This window comes from Carassius gibelio, chromosome B13 (genome assembly GCF_023724105.1).
Source record: "Carassius gibelio isolate Cgi1373 ecotype wild population from Czech Republic chromosome B13, carGib1.2-hapl.c, whole genome shotgun sequence".
Taxonomy (NCBI): Eukaryota; Metazoa; Chordata; class Actinopteri; order Cypriniformes; family Cyprinidae; genus Carassius; species Carassius gibelio.
Window position 1 is genome coordinate 20,858,185 of NC_068408.1, and position 27,631 is coordinate 20,885,815.

The following is a 27,631-nucleotide window of genomic DNA, read 5'->3' on the forward strand; positions in this document are numbered from 1 at the left end:
ATTACTTATTACCTATAAATAGTATCCTATTTTTTTTTTTTTCTTTTATAGGTAAGTCTGCAATCATTATAATCAGATCAATAAAAATCAACATACTGTAAGTCTTACTGTAAGAACTTAATAGTAAATATCAGCTTTAGATCAAATAGTTCAAATCTACTGTATTGGGTGGATTAGGTTTAAAGCCCAGAGTATACTTCACTTTTTATGCAAATAAAGGGACCACATACAGTGCGCATGATGCAATTTGCGTAATCAGAACAGTATGTGTGCGCTGTATGCGCACCACTATGGAAGGCCAAAAAAGTGTGAATTTTAAGCGTCTAGAGAACATGTTGTGCATTGAATAAGTGTTTTTTATGACAGGTAATTTACACGTAATCGTCGTGAAAACAACGCGTAAACAACACGTATTCTACCTTAAACAACACGTTCTAGAAGCGTTAAAAATTGTGCGTTTTTGACCCTAACAGCCTTCCATACACCACTCGATTTTTGTAACCGCGCGTACTTTGTACCCTCAAGTGTAGAGTTATGATAAAAGCTCAACAAATATTATCACATACACACAAAAAAAAAAAAAAAAAAAAAAAAAAATCCATGCGTGCATGTGTTCTGATTTCACTGTTCCTTCCTGAAAACATCAACTACATTCAGCGCAAATCGTGGCAGAAAAGTTCAGTTCTCATGTGCATTTCCATCAGTTTTATACCTGCACATTCAAATGTATCTTTGTCCTCAGAATCTCGCGATCAAGGCCAGCACAATAATCTGGAAAACAGACACGCTCATCGCCCATCTCAAGACGGATGTGAGAATGGATAGGCTGTGTCAAAACAACGTGAACGAATGATTAATCAAACAGTGAATTGTGTGTGAGTCCAGTAAGAGAATGTGCCACCTGGTGGTCAGAAAGGTGACGCGCTGTTTCCATTAAACTCCTCACCATGTGACGTAAGTCTGCCGGTTTATGTTTTTTTTGTCACTGATGCTGAAGAGTCCACTCCTTTCTTTCAGTTCTCCGGCAAGAGCTGAGGAGACATTAACAGCCCTGACGTCCTCGTTAGTGGCAACATTAAAACTAAATTTCCTATTTCCTGAGCGCAGTTGTGAGGTGATGAGGAGTGTGCGGAGACTGATGAACGAGCCTCGATATCAACTGTGTGACAACTATCTACACAACACATCAACCACACCGACGGAGAGATGCAGGTATGGACATCTAGTATGTTTTAACGCTTCTTAATGACATTGTAAAGTTTCAGTTAAACGTTTAAGGAGAGTCCATATACTGTTCTGCATGACCGATGCGCTTAAACGTGCCCAGTATGAACAGCACTGATATTAACAGGCGCAGAGTTAAGTATGATATGGATAGATACTCGCTATGTTTGGTTTCCGTGAAGGCTTTTTCTTTGGGTTACGTTACGTTGATTAACTTATGTGGGTGATGTGAATATTAAGGATAAGAGCTTCTGCAGACAGTGGTTTTGCATCTGCTTTGTGTCGCATCATTATCTACGCCTCTTTTTCTCATTCTCAGCTTCAACTCCAAATGATTGCCTCGGTTATTAAAGTGATTCTGCACCTGAGATGTGACACTTTCTATGGTTTAATGTGAGGCTGCAGATGTGATTTTCGAGTGGATGTGAATGATGCTGTGAAGAGCACCTGTGCATTGCATCAACAGGCTCCACAGCCCACAGGGACTGGAGTTGGGATAGCTGCATGCATGCATGGCTTTTTATGCTTAAATTCGAGTTTAGATGAACAGTTAATGATGTAATCTTAGTCTGAAATTGAGTGTTTCACATTTCATGAGTTAGTGTACATCTTGTTTGATGTCATATTTTTCCACTCAGATTTTTCCCTCCTTGATATTTTTCCCATCATCCCAACACAGTTGTACCGTTTCGGTCTTATAAAATGCTTGGCCTAGCATTGTATAAAATAAATGGGACTTTTCACTATTAGCATGGCTAAGCTTGTTTGTGTTCGCGGCCTTTGGATTATGGAAGGCTGTGTGGCGGACAAATTGGAACGAGGAGCGAGCTACCAGTGTCTTTAAATAACTAAATAACTAAATAAATTTCAACCTTGGTGTTTCGCCAATCCAGGCGCAGCTGTGTAATTTTACCTGTAACGGGGATTGAGTTTTCCGAAGTTAGGTTTTGGTGATTCTTTCCTCAGGCTTCATGATCACTCTGAACGGGTTTCTCTCGCGACTTATGAGTGAGAAACCCGGCGTGGAGTTGGAGCCGACTGCTCCGATCCACTTCACACTCCGGTTCTAGTCCGATTTTTCATTTCGCTTTGAGGTTTGCCTTTGTGGTACGATTTTAGTTGACAGAAAATAAATATATTAAGTAACTGACCAATTTTTGACCAACACATAAGCTCATTGATATTAATTAGCCTATAAGTGTATAGGCTAACTGATCTGTGTATAAACACAATGTAAATTTAGTATAAGATTTCTGTGGTTCAGACAGGCTGTTGTTGTTAAAGTTGTGGCAATGAAAATTCTAAATACATGTTAAATTTAAGGTGTCTGGCGTCATTGGATTCAAGCTATTTTTGAGTGTACAAAACATCTCATTTTATTGCTTGATATTGCAACTTAACCATATTATCTTAATTATTAACAAATTGGTTTGTAGAGCAAACAGTTTTACAATTTACTGCACTTTGTTATTCTTCTTGTTATTTCCTTACAGTGGAATCAACAATCATTTTGTCCCACAAGCTCAAATGTATCTACCTCCACTTTTGAATTTGATGCCCACATTTCAACATATAATTAAGAACCAGCCGACAGAATCAAGTCCCCACCTACTTTTTTGTTTATTTTTAGTTTGATAGTCCGCTACAATCGGATGTAAATGTACAAGAAAATATCTTTTGCTACTTCTGTTTCATTGTTACTTTAATATTATAGCATAGCTGTGATAACCTGCCTTGTGCCTATAGCATAATAAAAGCTATGCTGATATTCAGCACATCAGCAATCATACTTGTGTGATGTTGCCTAAATATTTTTTACACTTATTAACCCCTTCGTGTCATTTAACAGATTAAATTGAAGTGAATTGGTTGTGCTTAGCTGGACAGAAAATAGAGGAGTTATTAAAGTACTTGTGACTCAAGTTCCCTTGAGGCAATTTACTTTCGTGTCCATCACCCCCGTGAAAATTGATGCGTGGAGGTGCGATTGTAAGATTGCTGTCGCTATGTGTGATAACACCCGAGGCCGTCAGCCTTCACACGTTTCCAGTATGGGAAAGTTGTACATCTCTTCAAAAAAAGAGAAATAAATCATTTAATTAATTATATATATTTTTTGGTTATTTTCTATTTTGGCCAATATACTGTACAGTCTATATTACATTTACTTTTTACATTTACATGTACTTAATTATTGCAAGTGATTACTTAAAACTCTTTTTAAAATTCATTATCAATCAAATCAGCTCCTTAAATGTGAGTAATTCTGCAAATAGATCAAATAAACAATTAATTGAGTTAAACAAATGCAGTAAATTTGAATTAAAACAACTATCAATCTTATTAGTTCTAAATAACAATTTGTAATTATAACAATAATTTATTTAGATTACATAACTGAAGATTTCTTTATATTTTACATTTTATCCATCTCATTTATTTATGAGAAATGTATGAGTGACTAAGAGCATAGCCTTTGTTGTCTGTTGACCACATCACATTAACACTCACTACACAAACACTCATAAAATGAATAGCATTTATTAAATAAATGAAAGACTTCACAGACAACAACACTTGCTACATGATAAAGTACAATGCAATCATAATCATTCATACTCTAATGTATACTGGGAGAATAGTTAATGGGTCTGAACCACAAAAACTATTGTTGAAAACTGGATTGTGAGCAAAAGCAACATTTAGACAAGCAAATTGATGGTGGCTTATTTAAATTGTGGTCAATTCAAGATGTCTAATTCAAGTTTGGTCAATTTATTGCAATCATTGAATGATTATGCTCATTAGTTGTTAGTAAAAATTAGTAGCTATTATTTCAGTCTGCTCAACTTTGGTTAAATAAAACCACTTATGTTAAATACCATTTACGTATTATATTTTCATGAAATCTACAGAAGCACAGAATCAGTTACAGCCTGCACGACTGCAACTTGACTGAAGAATCATTGAAGGGGTTTTTAAAGGAGTGTTGTAGATCACTGTTTCTAGTGTTGCACTCCTTAAGAGAATTGATTTTTGGGTCAGTTGTTTCAATAGCTGCTGTAGCCAACTTCTCTGACAGATGATCCATTTAAGTCATGTCTGAAAGATTGTATTTATGAGTTGAACGACCATGATTACATGTGTAAAACACTAAAGTGTCTTCAAAACCCCAATTTAGAATTTGGGGACATGTCATTGAGAAAATACGTCGGATTCAAAGGGTGCAGCATCTGTATTTATGGGAAATTTGTTTGTACAAAATATGACATTATTGTACAACTACAATAGGATATATAGCGATTCAATTAACAGCAGCTTCATAAATCAAATAAAAACATAAAAAAACAACACCACATCATATTGGATCAATATAGTACCATATTGATCCAACCAAAGAACACGTCATAATTACAGCTTCCCAACTCATAAATACAAACTTCCCAGGAGGAACTGAATACACTATAATATTGCATTGCCCCTGTCCATGGTGCTGAACTCTGCAGTTTGTTTCTTTTACAGATGTAACAATGCTTCTGCTGTACTAGACTCTACCTGCAATTTGAGGATTGTAATGTGAGTCCAGGTGCAGTCCCGTCATTTTATGCTGGTGGAGAGGAGCGAGATGCTTCACTCGGCTGCCATGACAACAGGACTTATCTTTGTTAGCTGGCTCTTGTATACGAGCGCACGGGGCAATCCCATTGTGTCGGTGCCAGAGGGTGGGGAGAAAGAGCGCTTGGAGCGCGTTCTGACCCAGGCAAAGGAGGGTGCACTGAGCCCTGGTGCAAAACAGCGTCTGGAGGAGCTGAGTAATCTTGAACTAGAGGGGATCAAGGGTGGGAACAAATCCAGTTCTAGCAGGACCAGACCCAACTTGAGTTCATTGAGACGAGGGTCCAAGCTTCAAGTCAAGACCCTCGAAGCCTGGGGTGAGCAAGAATCACTCAAGCAAACCGAAGAGGTACCAACGGAAGAGGCCAATATCTCTCTGGATGCGATCGATGAGTATGCATACCCCGATTATAGGGGGAAAGGCTGCATGGATGAAACGGGGTTTGTGTTTGCCATTGGGGAAAAATTCACCCCGGGACCCTCCACCTGCCCATGCTTGTGCACAGATGAGGGTCCTCTGTGCGCCCAGCCAGAGTGTCCAAAACTTCACCCTCGTTGCCTGCGTGTCGACACCAGCCAGTGCTGCCCGCAGTGCAAAGAGAAAAAAAACTACTGTGAATTTCGAGGAAAAATCTACTCGTCCCTGGAGGAGTTTAAGGTTAGCCCAACACAATAAGCACTTCATTATCCATATCCCAGCTTTAACTTTGGTTTATTTCTCACTTTTATCTGTATTCAACAGTCATGAGTGCCCGAGTGACCTTTTTTATCGTTACCCCTATGAATCTCTGTTCATTATTGAGTGGAATTGAATTTTTGTGGTCCAGTGGAGTTTTCTGTCCAGTTGAAGAAATCTAATGTGTGCACATCATGTCTTGATTATATATTGATTCCAGCGAGCCAAAAATGAGATTTCAAAATTGCACATTTTTTCATTTTTAATCCATCACTCTTCCTCAGCCCCAGTCTTTCCCCAGGGAGGAGGCTTGCATCAAGATGAAATATTGTTTTTCCTGCATTTTCTGCCCTGAAAGTGTGAAGAGTTCAATTATTATGCAAAACTAATGGTGACTTATCTTGCTTAGGCTGTTATGTAAGAGAAGACGACAGGTCTTTTTTCTCTGTAAGGCCCTATTATGATGCTCTCTAATTTTGCCTTCAGTGAAAAAGCGCATGTCATCAGTTTCAGAGTTAGCAGCAGGTGCACAAATGATTCTTTTTGAACTGCGTGTCTTGCCCCACAGTGTAGCCAAAGCCATTAGCTGCTTCTACAGCTTGTGCTCTTGATTCAATTTGCATTGGTTCCTCCTCCTGTGTCATTGGAGTTTTTCTCCAAAAACACCTGAGCTTTATGGCAAGCAGTGAGATTTATTAATGCAGAAGTCAGCATAAACACTTTTCACAAAGAGTGGTAATGACCAAGCACTGAATTTATTGGTTCTGCTCAGCCGCACCTAATGCATATGCAGACTGCAAAGGTAACAATTAAACCCTCGGCAGAACGAAATGAGTCCTGGTATCATATCTGTTTAGCCCCACAATACGAGCCTCTGAAGGAATCCATTCTCACCTCTGTTGAACCTTTCAATTTTAGAAACCCCCTGTGAATTTTTATTTTTATTTTCCATCACAATTGGAGGTGACACATTGTCCTCTGTTTGATTTGTTGGAGATTGTCTCAGGAGATACTGTGTGCAGAAGGGTCTTTTTACAGAAATGCTAATGCCAGAAAAGTCGTCTGTATTTTATGCTTGAAAGCAGAGAAGAAGCAGTGAGCAAAACTGATCGTTTGTTCATACATACAGTATGTCATTTCGGAGACATCTGTAGAGACACATGAATGCTTGAGAAATCCACTGTGTGACAGGAAGACTCTGAATTTATCACATGAATACAGTTCAGCTTAGGTTCATAAAATGCATGTGGCTGTTTCTTCAACTATGGGCATTTTGTGTGCAGTGGATTTTTAAAAATTAAACCCTTTTTGTACTTGCTACTTGGTTTAATTATATCTTCTTCTCCAAATTCACTGAACCATCATTCCCACCGCATCTGAAATCACCATTCATGAAAATGATGGTGGTGGAAATGACATTTAAAGCATTAATGGAAAAAAAATGGCAGACTCTTTCCCCTACTAAGGCTAATTTCATAGCTGGCAATTTTTATTTCGTAGAGATACAGACTTTTTTACAGATTTTTTTGCATACTTCGACAGAATGCAACTGCTAAAAATATTGGGTAACACTTTTTAACAGCCTTCATGTATAATGCATTATAAAAGTAGTTTTAAGGCATTAATTATGCCTTGTAATACATTAGCAGCTGACTTGCTGCCTCGTTGACTTTGCAGGCAGTGCAACTGTTTAATGATCTACAATAAAATAGAATGAGTTTTGGTGATAACTAAACTGATATTTAATTACTATAATACTGAATGGAACACAGAGGATTGTGGGAAGTCAAAGGCAGCGAAAGATATCTACACTGCCTAGCCTGCCTTCAAAAATTGATCAGATGAAGGTATCTCATGAGACAGGAAGTGAAGCTGGCTAACTTTGGATTTGGATGTGGCTTGATGCCTCCCTACCATTGAATGTGTCCTCTGAATGCAGCATTTTTCAGTTTATGGGATGCAGTCCCGATTATACTTATCAAATCATCGTTACACTATGCAATTTAAATTCGGTTTTAATTATTTACGACAAGCTATAATGTATGACGGAAAACATTATGAATAATTAACATTAACGATGAGTTAATGAGTTCAGTGATTGTAATAGTATAACGAAGGTCGCTACAGAAGGTTTTGTCTCTCATCTACCTGTGTTTCCAGGTGTCTCCATGTGAGAAATGCCGATGTGAGCCCAGTGGAGAGGTTCTGTGTTCAGTGTCAGCTTGCCCACAGACCGAGTGTGTTGATCCGAAATATGAGCCTGACCAGTGCTGCCCAGTGTGTAAGAGCGGTAAGTGGTCATGTTCTTCCAGCCTTTCTCTCTTTCTTTCTCTGTTATTCCTCCTCATACATCTCAAACCGCCATCCCCTGAACCGCAAAACCCCCGCTGTGTCCCCCAGGAGCGAGAGAGAGGTAGGTTAGAATCGCTTCTGTAAAATGACCACAGAGACTTCTGTCCACTTCACCCAATTACTATACCATGAAGAAAATTCACAGAAAGCATGCACAGAACCGCAGATCTCACCGCCTCTCGTATGGCCTACGTGTGCATCCATCTTATTGTTCTATAATAGCCAGTTTACTTCAGTGAGGTGATGCAAACCCGAGGAGATCATATTTGTCTGCAGGCCTTTGTTTAAGATAGTTGCCGGCATGCATTATTCAGACAGCAATAGCACTAATGAATCTGCAAAGTTGCTCTGCTTGTTTCCAGGAGGTGAGGTGATTAGCGCAGGCAGGTGTTTCGGTTGCAGTCTGCTTTCGCCAGCCCTAGGGCACAGATGATTAAACTTTTACACATGTTTTTTTTCCCTCCATTTGGCTGCAAATACAGAAGTATAAGGTACATAAATGCACTCTCTCATCAAAGCGCCCACTGCAGAGACGGAAGTATTTTCAAAGCCACTCTACATGAAAAGCACCCTTGCACGGCAGCCTTTTTTTGCTCCGGTACAAAATCTAGTGAGCTGCCTACAGAAGCAGCATTTTAAGAGATGTTCGTTGCGCTCCCGACAAGGAATCTTGAGATGCCTTCTTTTGGATGAATTCTTAGGCAGAACATTACGTGCATACTTTGCAGAGAAGGCAAACCTATAAGGCAATGTATAAGGCAAAACAAATCCAAGAGAGTGGACAAGGTGTTGATGATCAATTATTAATTTTCAAAATGTTCATTCGCTATGGAAAAGTTATTTATAAAATGGTAACACTTTTTTTGGAATAAATATGATTTCTTAATATTATTTCATGTATTGGCTATCAAGAACAACTAATAATGAACAACAACTGGTTGGTTGGTACAGTGTTTTTGGCTGTATTTAGGCTGTATCTGTTTGATATACTGTACAAAAATACTGCAAAATCTGTAATATGGGGAAATATTATTCCTAATTAACTGTTACTTATTGTTTGTGCTGTTTAATATTTTTGAGGAAACCATGTTTTAAAATCAGGATTATCGGATGAATAGAAAGTTTGAAAGAACAGCATTTATTTGAAGTAATTTTTAACAATTTTGTCTTTACTGTTACTTTTGATTTTACATACTTGTTGAATAAAAGTATTTACTTTTTACCTCAAAAAGTAAAATAAAATTAACTGACTCAAAACTTTTAAATAGTTGCTTTGGTAGTAGAATTGATAGTATTGATCATTGTATTGATCACTTAAAATACTTGAGCTAATGCTAATTTATACATAAAAAAGCAAAAACAATATGTATGATTATGTATAAATTAACATTGATCAATATTAAGAAGTGCTGTAGAAGTATTGTTAAATGTTACTTAATGATACCAAATGCACTAAAGGGGTCATGAACTGACTGTTTTTTTTATTTTGTACTGTTCTCTGATGACCACTTATATGTTATCAAGCTTTTTACATAAAAAAACTCATAATTTAGAAGTAATAGGCTACTTTCTGTCCTGTATTAACCATTCAAATCGGAATGCTCTGTTTGAATAGGTGTTTTAATTATTGTAGTTTCAGAAGTAAATCTAACGATTGGCTTACAGTTGTCTATGTTTGACAGCCTGCATCCTTCACTGGTTTATGCTACACTGATTTATAGTAGGATAAAAATGCATAAATACTCAGTACATATCAAACGATCTGTAATAACAGACAAAGCAATAGTGATCACGTAATAAAAACGATAACCCACACTGGCATTTCTAAAAATCCCAAGTCAAATTTGCCTTGTTTATAAACGAATCCGAGATAAAATGAAGTGAACAAAGGAACACGTTCTTACTGATGTGGTCCGGCACTTCATTAAAAATAAAGTTCATCAAATAAAGTTTGTCGTTTGGTTTCTGCGTAGACCTGCGGTTACTGCTCTTTTCATTTAACTACTGTACGTGTAAATTGGTGGGCGGAGCTAAATAGGCAGCGATGTAGAAGCAGGCGTTGATCTTCATCGGTGGAGGCGGTGTTTAGCATCACTATTACATTATAAAGTGGTACATTCCACAAGCTGTTGTTTTGGCAATTTGGCTTCAGTATAAGCTGTTTTTAGATTAACGAGAATGTTTTGAGTCCTGAAACTTTATTTTAGCACAGTGACCTGTTATATGTAAAATGAATTATTTAATTGTAATAGTGCGCTGTTAGTATACTGTGTTAATGAAATCAACTGAAAGTCGAATGAGGAGCGCTACTTGTGTGATGAAAGTCTAGATGCTACCTATGTAGACAACAGACAGCGAGGCAACTCGCTAGCTTTCTGAACAGACCTTTTGTCTGCCTTGTGCGTGCTGTTGTTCTCTTTTTGGCCAGAGGACTGTTTTTCTGGCGGGGGGAGGAAAGAAAAGCAGTGACCTTGGGTTAGTGTGTGAGTGTTCTGTGATTGGAACACATTACAATGTCTTGGGAGAAGTTTTCTGAATCAGTGTGGGTTATATAGAGCTGTTTGAGATGCTTTTAGACAGCATGTCCAAGACTGTTGCTTCTTGTGTATGCCTGGATCCTGATCTAATATGGCACCGGCAGCCACGCTGCCTCCTTCAGCAGAAAAGAAATGATGACTTGGTAAATGGATCTCTGACTCGGGAGCTAAACTCTCAGCGTAGTGTGGACAATAGGGGGAAGGGTGATGTGGGGCAATTATTTTAAAGAGCACACATGTTTAAATGAATCATCTTGGCATTTGCTGAGATGCCGCCAAGACTCCCTGATCCAATATCTCAGTTGGTGTTTGGCTGTGAGACGGAATCCAAGGAACAAAAGCGGGCCAATTTCATCAAGTCGTGCCGTGGTGAATTCAAACAGTTTTACAAATGTATGTGCACACTCAAGCAGTCAAGCTGTGTGGTTTTATGATGGATTGGAAACATTTTTGCTCAACGCACAAGATTACAGCCGCCTAGTGATTTCACGGCGTGCCGTAATACCGTGACTCGTCTCGGCTTCGTCGCGCTTGCCAGGTAGTCTGCAATTTGATTTCATCTGGGAATTGTTTCGATAGATAAAATCACTCTAATACTCTGTTTGTGTTTCCTGTGGTTCCTCCGCATGCCTTGTGGGGGTGGATCACAGAGAGACGCGAGTGCAATGGGTGGCACCTCTGAGGCTTTTGCTGTGAATGTCTGAGGTACAAAGACTCCTGAACAGATGCAGAGCAAGAAGCAGCCAGATGCTCTGACCCCATGAGATTTGCACTCTTCAAAAAGTAAGACTTCAAAGCTTTTTGCGGTGACACAGTAGGATGGGTGCAGGCTGTGACAGCTAGTTCTAACATGGCATCTGATGAGGATGATAATCACATACATAAACTTAGCGTTTGACAGGAGAACACCAAGGAGGCCATTGGCATTGTTTTTAACGACTGATACTGGACCCCTTGGAAGTACATGATTTCAAGTCAGGCATAGAGTAACTTGTGAAGAGCCAGTCATTTGAGCCAGAAATGTCAATATTGATCACTCTGAAGCCAAAACGATATTATGCCAATGTCGATGGGCTAATAGCGCCGCAAGAACATCTGGGTAATGCTCTGTTAACAATCCCTGAACGATCTGAATTCTGTTGATGTTGCAAACAGGATGCAGAATTGTGATTCAAATTTAAATTTAAGAAAGAATAATTCAATTGAGTTCAAATAATTGTATGTTTTGACTTGAAAAGTAATGATTATCAAGACCAGCTTTGAATGATGGCTTGTTAAAGCCATATTTGGACATTTGTTAAACAAAACCAAACAAAAAAACCTTTTTAGTTTGGAAGATTTTTTCATAAGATTTGTTATATTTGATTTTGTTGTTTGTTTCTGAATATTTACAGATGCATGGTCAAGGGTTTTAGTCAATAAGATTTAAAAAAAAAATTTTTTGGAATGGAACTAATACTTTGATTTAGTTAATCAAAAGACAGTTTGGCAATAATTACATTTAAAATGTTACTAAAATAAAATTGTAAATAAATGCTGTAAATAAATGAACTTTCTTTTTTATCAAAGAATCCTGAAATGCATCACGTTTCCACAAAAATATTATGCAGCACAACTGGTTTTGACCTTGATCATAATAAGAAATCAGAAATCAACATATTAGAATGATTTCTGAAGGATCATGTGACACTGAAGACAGAAGTAATGGCTGCTGAAAATTCAGCATTGCATCACAAGAATAAATTACATTTAAAAATATATTAAATAGAAAACTATTATTTTAAATTGTAACAGTAATTCAGAATATTACTGTTTTTACTGTATTTTTGATCAAAGAAATGCAATCTTGGTGAACATAAGCGATGTCTTTTAAACATTTTACTGCCCACAAATTTTAATGGTTGGATGGATAGGCAGTTCAATAGAAACTATCCTAAGTGGTGATGTGAAAATTAACAGCTGATTTCAGATGGCTGTCACTGGAAAAAAAAAAATGCTTATTTGCATCAGTTAATGTATCTACAAACAGAGACTAAATTAGCATTGCTAACCAGCTAAAGCTTGACCCCTTGCTCAAAACAAAACTTTTTCAACTTTCTGTGTAAGTGACATGTCCAATAAATCAGAAGGAGAATGATTATTTAATTGGTACCATTAAGAGTCAATTACCATCTGATTGACTGTGCCTTTGTATGAAAGACCGGCCCTTTGAGAAAAATGTGGTGTCTTAGGGATGAAATGATAATAGCTGCAGTAGAAATGGGGACTGTCGTCTTCATTTTGGTTGGCAGACTTGACACTGAATGGGGAAGCAGTGAGGAGAATCGATTTCTAAATGGGTTGCAAGCATTCCTCTCATAATCATAATCTTGTGCTCGGTTCACGCTCACCACGTCATACCCAGCAGGGGCTACAAAAGCCTCCCCCTCCGAACTGTTTTAGCTCAGGTCACAGAAAGCACACAATTCAAAAGACGTAAATGCTTGTAATTTGTTCGGTCATTAAAACGCCTCATCATTGAGCTGATTCATCTGTGGCCAGTGTCAGCAGCTTGCGGAAAATGTAGAAAACAGTGCAAGGCCACCTACATCTTCAAGGCCGGTGTGCACATTTCATCCTATTAGCCACAGTTTCATTCATTTTAAAGGGGTCCTATTATTCTATTTTACAAAGTCTTGATTTAGTTTTGGGGGTGTAGTAGAACAGGCTCTCATAATTGTTCGAAAAACACATTATCTTTCACATATTTTACACTATTACAACACCTCTCTCCCCCGTCTGGCATGAACCGCTCAAATAGTTCCTGCATCAAATGAAGGCCCGCCTTCTGAAATACTAAATGTGCTGTGATTGGTTACCTTTGCAGAACTTGACAGCAACATTACAGACTAACCAATGTTGAAAAAGTGAAAAAGCATAATAGGACCCCTTTAAGTGGTTGTTAACGCGTGAAAAGCACAAAGGGTGCATAAAGCAGTCATGAGGGCTAATATCTCTATTTGTTGCTCATGAAGAGTAGAGGTAAGCACCTCTTTCTTAGCTGCTGAATGAAGTATTATGTTCCCGTGCAGAGCGCTGCATGGGTCTGTTGTTGGAGGAGTATGCTTGGAGACACTTGAGGAAGTGCCATGGGGGGAGATGAAAGTGAACGCTATTGCTAATATCCACCCCAGGCAGTTGTTCATGAATATCAAAGAACATCTGTGAGGAGCTGCAATGTTGGGACTCAGAAAGAAGGGAGTGAAAAAAACCCATCCTGATTCAGTCATAGCACTCCCGCGCTCTTTTCTCTCACTGAGGGACTGTCAGTAAATAAGAAACTTGGCACTGAGTGATTATTTGGGTGCTTTTTGCTGCTTTAAGATTCATAGAGAAAGCTGCAGCAATATCAAAAACTCCCAAAGATGTAAGACCCTCTTTTAGGTAAGGATAAATGTGCTTTTATAAGGAATTTTTGTGTGATAATAAAAACTGCATCAACTGGTCATATAATCTTTAACCACATGCAATTAGTCACTATAAAGCTTCACATAACTGCCTAGGTGCTGTGAATGAATCAGTGTTTTTGAACAAACAAGTGAGCAAATAGTGTAAAAAACTACAGAAAAACAAGTATACAAATAGTTCTGTACTGGCTCTGACAATGAATATTTTTTCATTCACTGAAGTAACTCCTTTTAAAAAGCACAACAGTTTTCCTTCTTTCAAAGGCTCATGGAACGACTCAAATTGGCACTAAACGAATCATCGTTGGTGCGTTGTCTTTGACCTTAAAGGGATAGTTCAGCAAAAAAATAAATAATTCTGTCATTAATTACTCACTTTCATGTCCTTCCAAACCTGTAAGCCCATCGTTCATCTTTGGAACACAAATTAAGATATTTTAGATGAAGCTACAGGAAAAAATGTTTAGTGCACAAAGGAAACAAGAATAATAACTTAATTCAGCAATTTCTTCTTTTCTGTGTAAGACATGGTATGCATATGTGTGGTATTCTCGCAAAAATAGTCTTGTTGCTTCATAAAATTATGGTTGAACCACTGATGTCACATGGACTATTTTAACAATGTCCTGACTACCTTTATGTGCCTTAAAAGTTTCAGTTGCATTGCTGTCTATGGAGGGTCAGAAAGCTCTTGGATTTCTTCAAAAATATTTTAATTTGTGTGTGAAGATAAACAAAGGTCTTCCGGATTTGGATGGATATGAGGAATTAATTACAGAATTTTAGTTTTTGGGTGAAATTTCCCTTTAAGTGCCCTCCGAAGGCAGTGGAAAAAGAAATGAACCCACCAGTCTCCGCTCATCACTCCAGCCTAAAAGGATTTTGAATAAAAGTTAAAACTGGGACATGTTACAAGGTGTTCATGTACGTTTAGTTGCGAATGTGAATCAGTTGCAAGTTTCGCAGCAAAAACAAAAAAGGGGCGAAGATTTATTTTTTTAATAAATAAATGTTCAATGACCATGCATTGTAAACATGCTAACACCTGCTGGTGTATTGATTTAACCAGCTGAAAGAATCTGTGGACAAATCAGTTAATTAATTTGAACTAATCTTTTTAGGGAACTCAAAAGAGAGTCATTGAGGTGAATCAAAATATCTTGATATGTGTCTAATACCTTGAATGTGTTACAAACATGAAGAGATGCTTTTTATTTCCCTGTAGTCCTTTCCTTTTTGTCCACCTCCTCTCATGTGGGCCATCGCCTTGGCAACGTACAGGGAAAAAACCAGCCCTCTTCTAGAAGGGCTCAGACACTGGGGTCACTGCTAATCTGAGGAGGTTGTAATAAACATTTCGAGCATGAGCCGAAAGCCCTGAAAATCCACCTTGCTGGGGGGAGAAAGGGATCACTTGCATTTTCTCAAAAAAAAAAAAAAGAAAGAAAAAATTGGAGGGAGAAATATTCATGGGGGCTTAAGAGAGGCCCCGGAAATCACTTTCAGGCCTCAGCTCATCTCAAATACTTCTTCTTTTTCTTTCTTCCTCTGGAGAAATATGTTCGCCCGGATTTGTTGCGCTGATGGTTTTATCCGTTTGTAATGGGGCTTGATGCTCTGCGATACTGAAGGGGAGAAGTAGAGGACAGTGATTTTATATGCACAGCACCTCCAGCTCTCTGTACTTTCTCTTGAAACACTATTTTTCCAGTCTTTTATGCCCAGGAGATGCGGGAAAGTAGGAGAACAGGATTAAAAAAGCAAACCGCACAGATAGAAGTATGGATTTAACAGATGTCTGAAATCAAAATGCCATGCATTTATGTCAAAAGCATCTTTCTCATACATGAAAGCTCAACAAATTAGAAAGAATCCTGGGGCCGGATGCACCAGCTGTGTGTAAGTGTAAACTAAGCCTAGTTTTGATGCAAAGTAACAGCATGCACACTAATAAAATATTTTCGCATTGCACCATTAAACTTGAAGTGTTGAACTCTATATAAATTAAATATTTACATAAAGAGTAGTGGTTGGAATGAAGTAGCAAACTGACTTAATTGCATAATACTTCAATTCTTTGGAAATGGAAATGTTAACGTTGACACTCATTTACATATTAAGAGAGAGAACGTTATGTGAATAAATTACTTGGTTAGCTGCTCTTCAACACAAACCTGACCTAAACAGCACTCCTCTGTGTACATTGGTCTGTGTTGTGCATGTCTAATAAAATCAATTATGATAAAAAATATTTAATTAAAATTTACTCACCCTCATGCCATCTAAGATTTGGAACAGATTTACATCCCTTGCTGACCAACGAATTCTCTGCAGTGGATGGGTGCCGTCAGTCCAGACAGCTGATAAAAACATCACAATTATACACATGTAGTGCTGCTCAGTTTAAACCAAAATCAGTATCGTGTGCTTTTTTTTAAGGATTCTTTCTGTTTCGTGATTTATCATGTTTTTTCCCCCCTGTCTGTGCCATCAGAATGCATCAAACAGTTGCAGAATCACTGCATTTTAATCACGCTCCAAACAGATTGTGAGCAGAATGCTATATGTAATATGAAGAGTTGATGTAAATTAAATTGCATAATTTCTAAATCTGAAGAAATACATAATGGTCTTACCTTAGCTTTGTTAAACTATACAGCATAAAATATATCTGCACAAAACAAACAGCAGATGGGCTGAATAAGAGCGCAAGTTCACTGCTCCATACGGCATAGCGTGTGACTTATATTATGAGAATGTTGAAATCGTTCATTAATGTTTTAGTGAAGTCCATCCACTGGCACTTCCAGAATAAAATATACCCCTGCAAATCTGTGTATATCTTCTCCATCCATCCCAGCCCAGCTGTCATTTCCACAAAAGTAAGTAAATTTAGTTGCATTTATAATGCATACATACTAAAGAACTGCATTAAAGGTCTTTCCTCTTTACTTATTCTCAGAGCAGTGCTAGCTATGATCCCGGCTCTTTCAGAGAGCATCAGCTTTAATGAGCTTTAAAAGATCATGTCATTTTCAGGATCCAAGCTTTCCCTCCTCCTCCTTTGCTTTTTATCTCAATTACCACTGTACCATGGGGAATGCAATTCATCTCTGAATGGACCAAAGTCTTTAATGGTGCTCTCTCTTGAATTTAGCCTCTACAGCAGCGCTTTGATAGGCGGCGAGGATAAGGGTCTGCTCAGCATGATTAAACACTTCTCTCCGCTGCCAGAAATGCAGCATGCGTACTGCTTCACTGCTGTTTTGTTTGTTGCTGTGTACCCAACCCGTTTATCTTCCCCCCGATCCTCTTCATCCTCCTTCTTCAACTTTCTCTACCCCCTCTCTCTGTGTACCAATGATCACATATAATGCGACAACACATAATCATGTTCTGTTATGCAACAGTTAAACATACATGGCAGCAGTATTAACACACATATAGTACAGAGCCATAGGGTGATCTGAGATCTAACCCATCAGGATGAATCAGCTGTGCCAGCTGCTTTTACTTCCACAGTCTTAATATTTGGGGGCAGGAATCTGAAGTGTTTGCTCTGAAATTATTATAAATATGGACTGGATGACATCTTGACAGCACTGGCCAAATATTCAAGATGATTGATGTGGCCGCATTCTTTTTATGTAGTCTTCCATCTCCTATGATAATGTCTTTTAGAGGCTGAATACCAATTCATCCTTGTTTTGGCGGTGTAAAAAAGGGCTAAATGGAAGCTGCTCTTAGGTAGCATTTCGTATTAATGGCATAGTTTTTGTATTCATTTTGTTAGCTTGACAAAGACGCTATTACGTTTTTGAGGTTTTTTATTTTTTATTTCTTACCTGAGACGTAACATTTAAATTCTAAACCTAACTACATCCACCAAATTCAGCATAGTCCTGCAATCTGTTCCGGCAGTTACTCAGTGCTGAAGAGTACTATAACTTCCATTGAAAAGTTCTGACTGAAAAATAAAAGCCATTTTACACAGCATGTTCTCGGTTTATTATCAATGGAATGGATGCAGCCAGAGCTTTCCAAGCTCATTCGCAAGTATCCTGCTGGTGTGCACACGGCACATGATCATATTTTTCATCTTCTCATGGCTGCTGCATACTAATAATGCATTTAGCTCTTATATGTACAGTAGTTCCCAGAAGAATAGCCATACATGTGCAAAATCTATTCCTTGATTTTCCACATAGTGGCAATCACTAGGGAGTAGTGAATGAGTAAGTGATTTTGGACAGCAAAGGTTCACATCCAATCAGGGCTCGGCTTTTTAACACACAACCACTGTGGCTTGTGGTTTTCAAAGTACCTAGCCACTTTGCATTCAAATGCCCACAAATGGAAAAATATGGTTTATATGAATAAAGTTGATTATGGCATGCTAAAATATGACATGACTTACAAGACATGTTTTACAATTTAGGTACAGGTGTTCACAAAAACAAAATATTTTATAAAATAATTCACATTTTAGCCTTTAAACCATTTTTTAAGAGAAGGGATGAGTAAAAAATATAAAATATTAGGCTAAATTATTATTATTTAATTTTTTTGGAAAGCAGTTGTTTCGATTTTTGGAAGCATTGCTTGTGGCCAACCCACCGGTTCACATTTACAACTGCGTATATATAAAGAGAGAGATACTTTATCAGGCATTACAGGTAAAATGAACTGAAAATGCCATTGAATGTTTTCTGAAGATAGTCGGTTCCTGTCAGAGGTGCGTTCATTTAAAAACAGCTGTACAACATTTTGACTGAAACGTGTAGCTTATATTTATTTAATTAAATCACAATCTTTTGAAGTTTAGCCCTCACATTAAGACATATCTCTTTTTATCCCCAAATTTAAGATCTTTAAATTATAATAAAGACTTCTATTACTAAATTCAAGACTTTTAAGTTTGCATTCTGTTCTACGGGGGAAAACATTTTATAGAGAAAAATTGTGACCCTGGTGTTATTTGGTGTTAGTGTTTTTTTTTTTTATTAAGACTTATATATGAAAGTCAAATGAATATGCTTTCCATTGATGTGTGGTTTGTTGTGATATGACAATATTTGGCTGAGATACAACTATTTGAAAATCTGGAATCTGAGGGTGCATAAAAATCTAAATACTGAGAAGATTGCATTTAAAGTTGTCCAAATGAAGTTCCTAGCAATGCACATTACTAGTCAAAAATTAAGTTTTGATATTGACTTAATATCCTAATGATTTATGGCATAAAAGAAAAATCGATAATTTAGACCCATTCAGTGTATTGTTGGCTATTGCTATAAATATACCTGTTCTACTTATGACTGGTTTTGTGGTCCGGAGTCACAATTGGAATGGATACTAGTGTGACAGGTAGTGGTGCCACCACTCAATTACAAAAATAAAGCATATTTTCAAAAAACCTTTGCAGACGCCCCTTACACTCATCACGCCATAACAATTATTCAGGTCCTCACAATATCTTATTACTTTAGCTGGAGCTTGTCAATAAAGATATAACGTGACAAAAACATACGTTTTGCTCAAAAAGAATCTCAGGAATTTGGGAATCTCCATTGAAACCCAAATCTCAAAAGCTAAAATGTTTACTCTTGTTTTACTCCTTTGTCTTTGCATAAGTCTTCAAAATTTGGCTCTATTGGTTGAGCTAGAGATTGACAGATGTGAGTGAATCACTCTAAATGTTTTGATGGTTCCTGGGAGGCATGTTTTCACTTTTGGGGGAGATAAACCCATGAAATGACCTACTTAAAAAAGCCAATGAACAATAAACTAGGTAAAGAGAATTTATGTTGACATAAACTTCACCTTTAGCTTTAATAACTATCATTTATACGCAGCACAGAATGCAATATTTACTTATTCTAGCATGGGGCTGAAGCATGATACCCTGTTTCACACCCCCAATCATTTATAAGGCAAATGAATGCAAAGCTTGCTACCAATCGTGTACTGTGTAAAATGCCATTAATTCCTGCTTGAGCTTTCAAGCTGTGTTCACCAAACTCAGCACAGTACTTCAGGCTGTTCTGACTTAGTAGGCTTTATTTTTTCGAATTGATCAGATTTGATTGTGCTGTAGTGAAAAGCCTTCCATCCATACATTCACTCAAGCTTTAAACTATTCAAACATTTAAAGCAAGGTTTTGTCTAGTTAGTGTTTGAGTTTGTCATGACAAACTGTATTTTTCTAGATAGTGTAAGGCTCCGAATGCGACAAGCCATTAAGTGTTTGTCCTGAGTCATTTTAGACCTGCATGGTCCAGTGCATGATGTGGCATTGCAGTGCCAATCTATCATCCACTGGCTGTAGTTGGATGTTTTCCTTTTTGCTTTTGTTCATGGTATTTTTGCCTTTACAGTAATAATAGGCCAGTTTAGACCAGACAGTAGCGTGGATGGCTGTTTACTGACACAACTGCTTTCTATGTGACACATACACATGCACAAGCCACTGTGCCATGGCTTTGAATACTGTTGCTTATAGCACCTATACAGTACTGTGCAAGAGTCTTAGGCCACTAGTATTTTCACCAACAAAAAATGGTTTAAAGTTAATTATTTCTGCTGTAGTGTGTAAGTAGTAAATATCAGTTTACATTTCCAAACATTATTTTTGCCATTTAATGTAATAATCCAGTGAGATTTTTGTTTGCACATGGAGTCCGACAGCAGTCAGTGCTCCACACAGAGATCTGATCTCACCATCATCAGTCTGTCTGGAATAACATGAAGAAACAGAACAAACTGAGACAGACTCAGTCCAGAAGAACTGTGGCAATATCTCCAGGATGCTTCAAGAAACCTACAAAACTACCTGAAAAACTTTGAGCAAGTACACCTAGGACAAAAGCATTTTTTAATGCATAGTGTGGTCACACCATAGGTTGATTTAATTTAGTTAAGTTAATAGAAGTTAAGTAATAAAAGCTATTTATGGCATTATTTTAGATGGCATACTCACTTTACAGCATTTTTACACAAGTGCCAAAACTGTGCACAGTACAGTAGCTTTGCAGGTTTCTTGAAGCATCTTGGAGACATTGCCACAGTTCTTCTGGATTTAGTCTGTCTCAGTTTGTTCTGTTTCTTCCAGACAGACTGATGATGGTGAGATCAGATCTCTGTGTTACAGACTCCTTCTGCACACAAAAATCCCACTGGATTATAACATTTAATGGCAAAAATAATGTTTGGAAATGTAAACTGATATTTATGACACACTACCGCCAAACTGAAATAACTGACTTAAAACCATTTTTGTTCATGAAAATAGTAAGACTTTTGCACAGTACTGTATATTTTATACTATATCTTTTTTATTTCTGTTTGCCAGTGTGTTGGTTTCATCGACAGCTATTTGCAGAAACCAGCTTTTTTTTCTCTAGCAAGTCCTCAAAAGCATTATAGCTGGATTCAGGTTTAAACACATACGTTTGAATAAATTTTTTACATTTTGAAAGAGCATTTGCATAAGAGTAGTTAAAAATGTATGCAATGGAAGAGCTTTATGGATCAACACACTAAAGGTTTGAGTCTGCACTTGTGGCTTGATAAATGTGGATGTTACACAGAGAGCTCAGCAATTACTCCTCTATGAAGTTATGATACAGTAATGTTTTATGGAAGGCCTGATATTGAACTGTGAAAATCTTTAAAGTTACTATTGTCCTATGAAACATTTAACACCATTATAATAAAGACTGATTGCCATCTATGTGTTCAGTAACGACTGCTGTCAAGATGCCAAGACTGTCACAATCATGGACTTTAGTTTGGTCATTCGCAGTCTTTTAGTTTGTTGGTCATTACTTCCTGTTTCCTTTGTTTGAATTCCCTCTCCTTGTTTGTAATCATTTGTGTCCAGCTGTGTTTGATTTATAATCTCATTTGTGTTGTCTGTATAAACCCTTCCCTCGTGTTCAGTCACCGTTATGCTGTTGTTTTTGCACCCTATGTATGTCTGCCTAGTTGGATTATTCAGTAAACTTGAGGATATTGGAATTCATTTTTTCTGCTGTCATAGTTTTGCCTGAAGCAGCCGTGACAAAGACAAAATTTCCCTTCAATGAAGTGAGCTGCATTAGAGATCCTCACTGCAACCAAAATTGTCACAAATGCGGCAAAAAATTTGCAATAATAATTTATAATCCATTCACAATTGGTGACAAGTGGGAAAGCTTTGTGTGAATCTATATTCAGTTTTGTTAGATACCATCTTATGCATACCTGTGTTGAATGCCAATGAAAAAATTACTCTTATGAACTGGTTGTTTTTAATGAATAATTTGAACAGATTTATCAGCTAACAGTTTGAATCAAATTCAGTGAATCATCTAGAGCTGTCACTGGGTTAACAAGTGACTCCATCACTGAACTGCCAGACATTTTTCATGTCCAATACAAAATTATCTGAGAATCATTAGCTGGAAGCTGCACCTAGTTAGTATATCTCTTTATTGGCTTATTTCTAATTAATCAGATATGGTCTGTTGCAAACCAGTGTTGAATACCAATGAAAAATTACTTTCATGAAGTGATTGCTTGATATGAGGTATTTATAAAGATTCATGAAACAGACTGAATCATTTAGAGCTGTTACTGAGCTCACAAGTGACTCCCTCACTGTACTGAGAGTCATTTTGTCATGATTCTGCCCTCGTGTCCTTGATTTTTCCTAGTCTTGAGGCAGGATCATGACAGACCCATGTTTTGTGTACAAGCGCATGGCCTTGTCTTTGGGCCATGTGCTTGTGTTGTCTCGTTCCCTTGCCCCGCCCCCCTTGTTAACCTAGTCGTGTCGTGATTGTCCTATCTGTAACACCTGTCGTGTCTTGATTAGTTCCCCTATTTAGATCTCCTAGTGTGCTCTGTCTTGCGTCGGTTCATTGTGTTACTTACGTGTTTCTGAGATTTGTTCATCACTTGTGATTGTGATTGTACCTCAACTGTGTCCTACATTGTGATTGTGTGTGAGATTGTGCTGTACCCGCTGAAGTCCTTGTATTACCGTGAGTGTTTATAGTTAGTATTTAGAGTCCTTGTTTATCTTGTCAGTCCAGTCCTGTTTTAGTTCTTTAGTCTTTACCTTGCTCCGTGTTTTCCCCCTCGTGGGTTTTGTTTTCCCCTTTTTGTAATAAACCCTTTGTTTGAGAATCCCTGTCTGCACCTGAGTTCCTCCCTTACCAATACCTGACAGAATGAACCGACCACCAAGGAACTCAGCAGGCAGGAGGTCCTCCGAGCTCCAACACCTGTTGGAGTTCCGGAGGCAGTGCTGGATGTCATCCCCCACAGACAGGAAGGGGGTCACCCTCCCATACTCGCCCGAGGGGGAGTGGATCCTCCAGAATTATGCCCGGCTGTGGGAGAGCCTCTCCCAGGAGGAGCCACAGAGGTCCCCCCAACCTACCCAGCTGCCAACAATTCCAGAGGGTCGTGTCCTGGCCGTGGCAACCCTGGGGGATCAGGCAAGTCCCTCCCAGAGTCCTGAGGTGCCCTCCACAGCCAGCAGTCTCCCCATGAAACGAGGGAGACGGTTTTCATGGGAGTCAACTTCAGAGTCTTCGGCGTCCGAGACTGCCCTGCCCGAGACCAAACTCCCCCAACCCGCCTCTGACCCAGCTGTGGCCTCTGCACCGCGCCCAAGGAGGAAGAGGAGGAAGAGGGGGCCTGCCGGTCCTGTGACCCTGTCTCCTCCCGTGCCAGCAGCGGAGAGCGCTGGCGTGCCCGTGCCAGCAGCGGAGAGCGCTGGCGTGCCCGTGCCAGCAGCGGAGAGCGCTGGCGTGCCCGTGCCAGCAGCGGAGAGCGCTGGCGTGCCCGACCCAGCAGCGGTGAGCGTGCCCGACCCAGCAGCGGTGAGCGTGCCCGACCCAGCAGCGGTGAGCGTGCCCGACCCAGCAGCGGTGAGCGTGCCCGACCCAGCAGCGGTGAGCGTGCCCGTGCCAGCAGCGGTGAGCACTGGCGTGCCCGACCCAGCAGCGGTGAGCGTGCCCGAGCCAGCAGTGGAGAGCGCTGGCGTGCCCGAGCCAGCAGCGGTGAGCGTGCCCGTGCCAGCAGCGGTGAGCGCTGGCGTGCCCGACCCAGCAGCGGTGAGCGTGCCCGAGCCGGCAAAGAAGAGGGCTGTATGCAAGTCGGCAGTCGTGAGAGCGGAGGAGAGTGCCGCGGCCGACTCTGCAGCAAAGACTTTAGTACAGTGTGTCTCATCTCGTAAGGAGATGCCAATTGTCTTAGCGGCTAAAGCCTTTTCTGATTATTTGTCTAGTCTTGTCCAAATTTTAGAAATCCCCGTCAGTCCTGTCTTGTCCCCTGACCCTGTCCCCAGAAGTCCCAAATGTCCAGCCGTTGTCTCCCCGTGTCCTGTTGATGTGGCCCCGTGTCCTGTTGATGTGGCCCCGTGTCCTGTTGATGTGGCCCCGTGTCCTGTGGTCCCCCCGTGTCCAGTAGATGTTGTCCCCCCGTGTCCAGTAGATGTTGTCTCCCCGTGTCCAGCCGTTGTCTCCCCGTGTCCTGTTGATGTGGCCCCGTGTCCTGTGGTCCCCCCGTGTCCAGTAGATGTCGTCTCCCCGCGTCCCGTAAGTGTTGTCCCGCGTCCCTTGTCTGGTCCTGTCATGTCCCCTGTCAGTTATCCCGAGACCCCTCCCCGTCCCTCACCACCCAGACCTGCCCGTACCCCCCGTCGTCAGCCTTTGTCCTGTCCTCCTAGGATTACTACCCCTCCCACCCGCCCTGGTCTGTCCCCCATGAACTTTGTGGTCCCGCCCCCTCCCCTTCCCTGTTTGTTTTTTTTTGATTTGTCACCCCAACCCTGCCGTTGTGTACTCATGTTTGCCTTTGTTGTTATTTGTCATGTCCTGTTGGTTTGTGTCTGTGTCCCAGTCTGTCATGTCAGTCGTGTCCCGTGTTTGATGTTCCCTTGAGGAGCGTCTGGAAGCCGCTCCTTAAGGGAGGGGTTCTGTCATGATTCTGCCCTCGTGTCCTTGATTTTTCCTAGTCTTGAGGCAGGATCATGACAGACCCATGTTTTGTGTACAAGCGCATGGCCTTGTCTTTGGGCCATGTGCTTGTGTTGTCTCGTTCCCTTGCCCCGCCCCCCTTGTTAACCTAGTCGTGTCGTGATTGTCCTATCTGTAACACCTGTCGTGTCTTGATTAGTTCCCCTATTTAGATCTCCTAGTGTGCTCTGTCTTGCGTCGGTTCATTGTGTTACTTACGTGTTTCTGAGATTTGTTCATCACTTGTGATTGTGATTGTACCTCAACTGTGTCCTACATTGTGATTGTGTGTGAGATTGTGCTGTACCCGCTGAAGTCCTTGTATTACCGTGAGTGTTTATAGTTAGTATTTAGAGTCCTTGTTTATCTTGTCAGTCCAGTCCTGTTTTAGTTCTTTAGTCTTTACCTTGCTCCGTGTTTTCCCCCTCGTGGGTTTTGTTTTCCCCTTTTTGTAATAAACCCTTTGTTTGAGAATCCCTGTCTGCACCTGAGTTCCTCCCTTACCAATACCTGACACATTTTTTAAGTCCTGTAAATGTCATGTAACAATGTAAAGTAACAATGGTGTTCAAAATAAAAATGTAATTATTTAATTAATTAAATTATTGGTTATTGATTAAAATGATTTCTAATTATACCGTTGGATTAACTGTATGTCAAGTTTTTTGGGGTTGACATTGTCACTATGATCAACACTGCATTTGATATTTATATGGCAGAAATATGATCAAATTTTGTAAATTTATACTAAATAAAACTAGAATAACACCCTGGATTTTATACCTTTATGCAACATTGTTCCCCTGTCACATCTAAATCAGAATTGACTGACGCGTCTCTATCAAGCGATTTTATAATTTATCAACTGAAAAATCAATTTGGCTCTTACAGTAAATATTCAATTCATAATTTCTTTATTGGTCTGCAGCCTTGTACATGCAGAAAAAGAACTGACTCGGGTCATAGTATTGTGCTTAGGTTGACTGCTAACTTGAAAACATCATAAAACTTACATGAGGTCATTTGACATCATTTCAGCTTGATCCATGACAGTTACTGCCACTCAAATCCAGGGCTTGCAGTTGTGTTGGCAGATCTCAACAGGCTTTCTCTCAATTTGATGCAACCTCTCCCATCTCTCCCACAGGGCCAAACTGCTACGCGGACACAGCGGTGATTCCGGCCGGCCGAGAGGTTAAGATCGACGAATGTACCATCTGCTACTGCACGTACGAGGAGGGCACCTGGCATATCGAGCGGCAGGCCACCTGCAGCAAGAACGAGTGCCAGCCGAGCTAATGCTTGAGACCCTCAGCCTTCACCCGGACAGCTGCGGAGATCTGGATCACCCGTCCCAGCTGTGGTCCGTATGGGCTCAGCACGGCAGCCCTGAGCCTCACACGCAGCCAATACACCGGCATCGTGTGCCGATACATCCTTCGGTCATTTGTGACCGTTCATGACTATGAACTCAGAGTGTCCTGTAGCATGCAGCGGATGGGCGTATTAACCTGGGAACAAATCCAAGGGCCAGGGTGCGAAACGCTACTTTCCTCTCGCTACCACGGAGCCTCTGAGTTGGCATCGAGTCATGACGAGTGATGAGATTCATCCGTTAGAATTACATGTACTGTATAGTCTTAGGAGGCATGGGGTTGGATTCAAATATATTAATACTTCAAGTTTGTATTGAGATTTATAACCCATATAAAGGATATTTATTTATGTATGTGCTGGTTTAACGATTATTATTGGATTCAGATATCTGATTTACAGTGAAATGATATTTTTTATAGCCACTGTATTTTGATATGCTGTAACGTTTTAATACCGGATCAGCTTCAGTCGGTCTTATTAGAATGTATAATGCACCTACAGCTGTCAATGTGTCTGGAGGAAAGGCTTCGTCAAAGACTGTCAGGAGTGACACGTAACATCTAACACAACGTCAGGATAGTCAGCAGAGCAGAATGGATTCGGTCTCCATTCAAGGAAATCAAAAACGGAAAAAATAAAGCTGCTTGCGGATGTTTGCATTTATGTTAAGTCTATTGTGCTCTTATCTGAGGTCCGTTTTGCTAAGACGTGTTTCTATGTGTACGTGTTTTCATGTTTCAAATAAATCATTACACTGTGTACGCTTGTTTGTGAGTTCGACTCTGATGTGAGTTCGTCTGAGGTTAGTTACCATTTTTAAACACGGGGCCATGCTTGAAATGTCAAGTAAAACATGACAAATGGCACAGATTTCATGAGGAATATTGAACCAGGAGGAGTGTCCGATCGAGTGGCTGGGCCAATAACTGATGGTTTAAATTTAGCTGTGTCAATAAAGAGCTCTGTATTAGCATTTTGCTTTCAAGCCACTTAACCCCAGGTCTTCTGTTCTTGCTGTCAGTGTACGTAATTGCAGTTTAAATAGCACTGGGTGAAAAGCAGTGTTATTTTAGTATCAGTGACTCAATTAGTTGAATCAGTTGTTTTTGTATTTTCCATTTTCAATTAAAATTTTTGTTGTGTTTTCGACATGTTTAGTTTGTTTGGGAACACTTTAGTTTAGGGACCAATTCTCACTATTGACTAGTTGTTTATTAGCATGCATATTACAATAATTTTGGCTTTTTATTAGTACTTAAAGAGCACATATTAATGCATGAGGCAAGGCAAGGCAAGTTTATTTATATAGACTCTGCCTTAACCCGACATAACTACTAAAACAACCTGCTATCAAGAAGCAACAAATAAGAAGTTCACTGAAGGGAAAACTGTTAG

At 39.6% G+C, this 27,631-nt stretch overlaps 1 protein-coding gene across 1 annotated transcript; it reads left to right on the forward strand.

Annotated features, from left to right (window-relative positions):
- On the forward strand, nucleotides 1-27,010 carry LOC127969761 (brorin-like). Its single transcript, XM_052571852.1, has 4 exons — nucleotides 1-1,212; nucleotides 4,747-5,497; nucleotides 7,676-7,805; nucleotides 26,007-27,010. Exons 2-4 carry the CDS (start codon nucleotides 4,829-4,831, stop codon nucleotides 26,156-26,158), a joined length of 951 nt encoding a protein of 316 aa, XP_052427812.1. The 5' UTR covers nucleotides 1-1,212; nucleotides 4,747-4,828; the 3' UTR covers nucleotides 26,159-27,010.
- Nucleotides 27,011-27,631: the final 621 nt, after the last annotated feature.

Excerpts from the sequence above, each read along its gene's own strand:
- LOC127969761 (XM_052571852.1), top strand. The coding sequence starts at position 4,829 with ATGCTGGTGGAGAGGAGCGAGATGCTTCACTCGGCTGCCATGACAACA. Across the intron at positions 5,498-7,675 it reads CGTCCCTGGAGGAGTTTAAG|GTGTCTCCATGTGAGAAATG; the intron begins GTTAGCCCAACA and ends CTGTGTTTCCAG. Across the intron at positions 7,806-26,006 it reads CTGCCCAGTGTGTAAGAGCG|GGCCAAACTGCTACGCGGAC; the intron begins GTAAGTGGTCAT and ends TCTCTCCCACAG.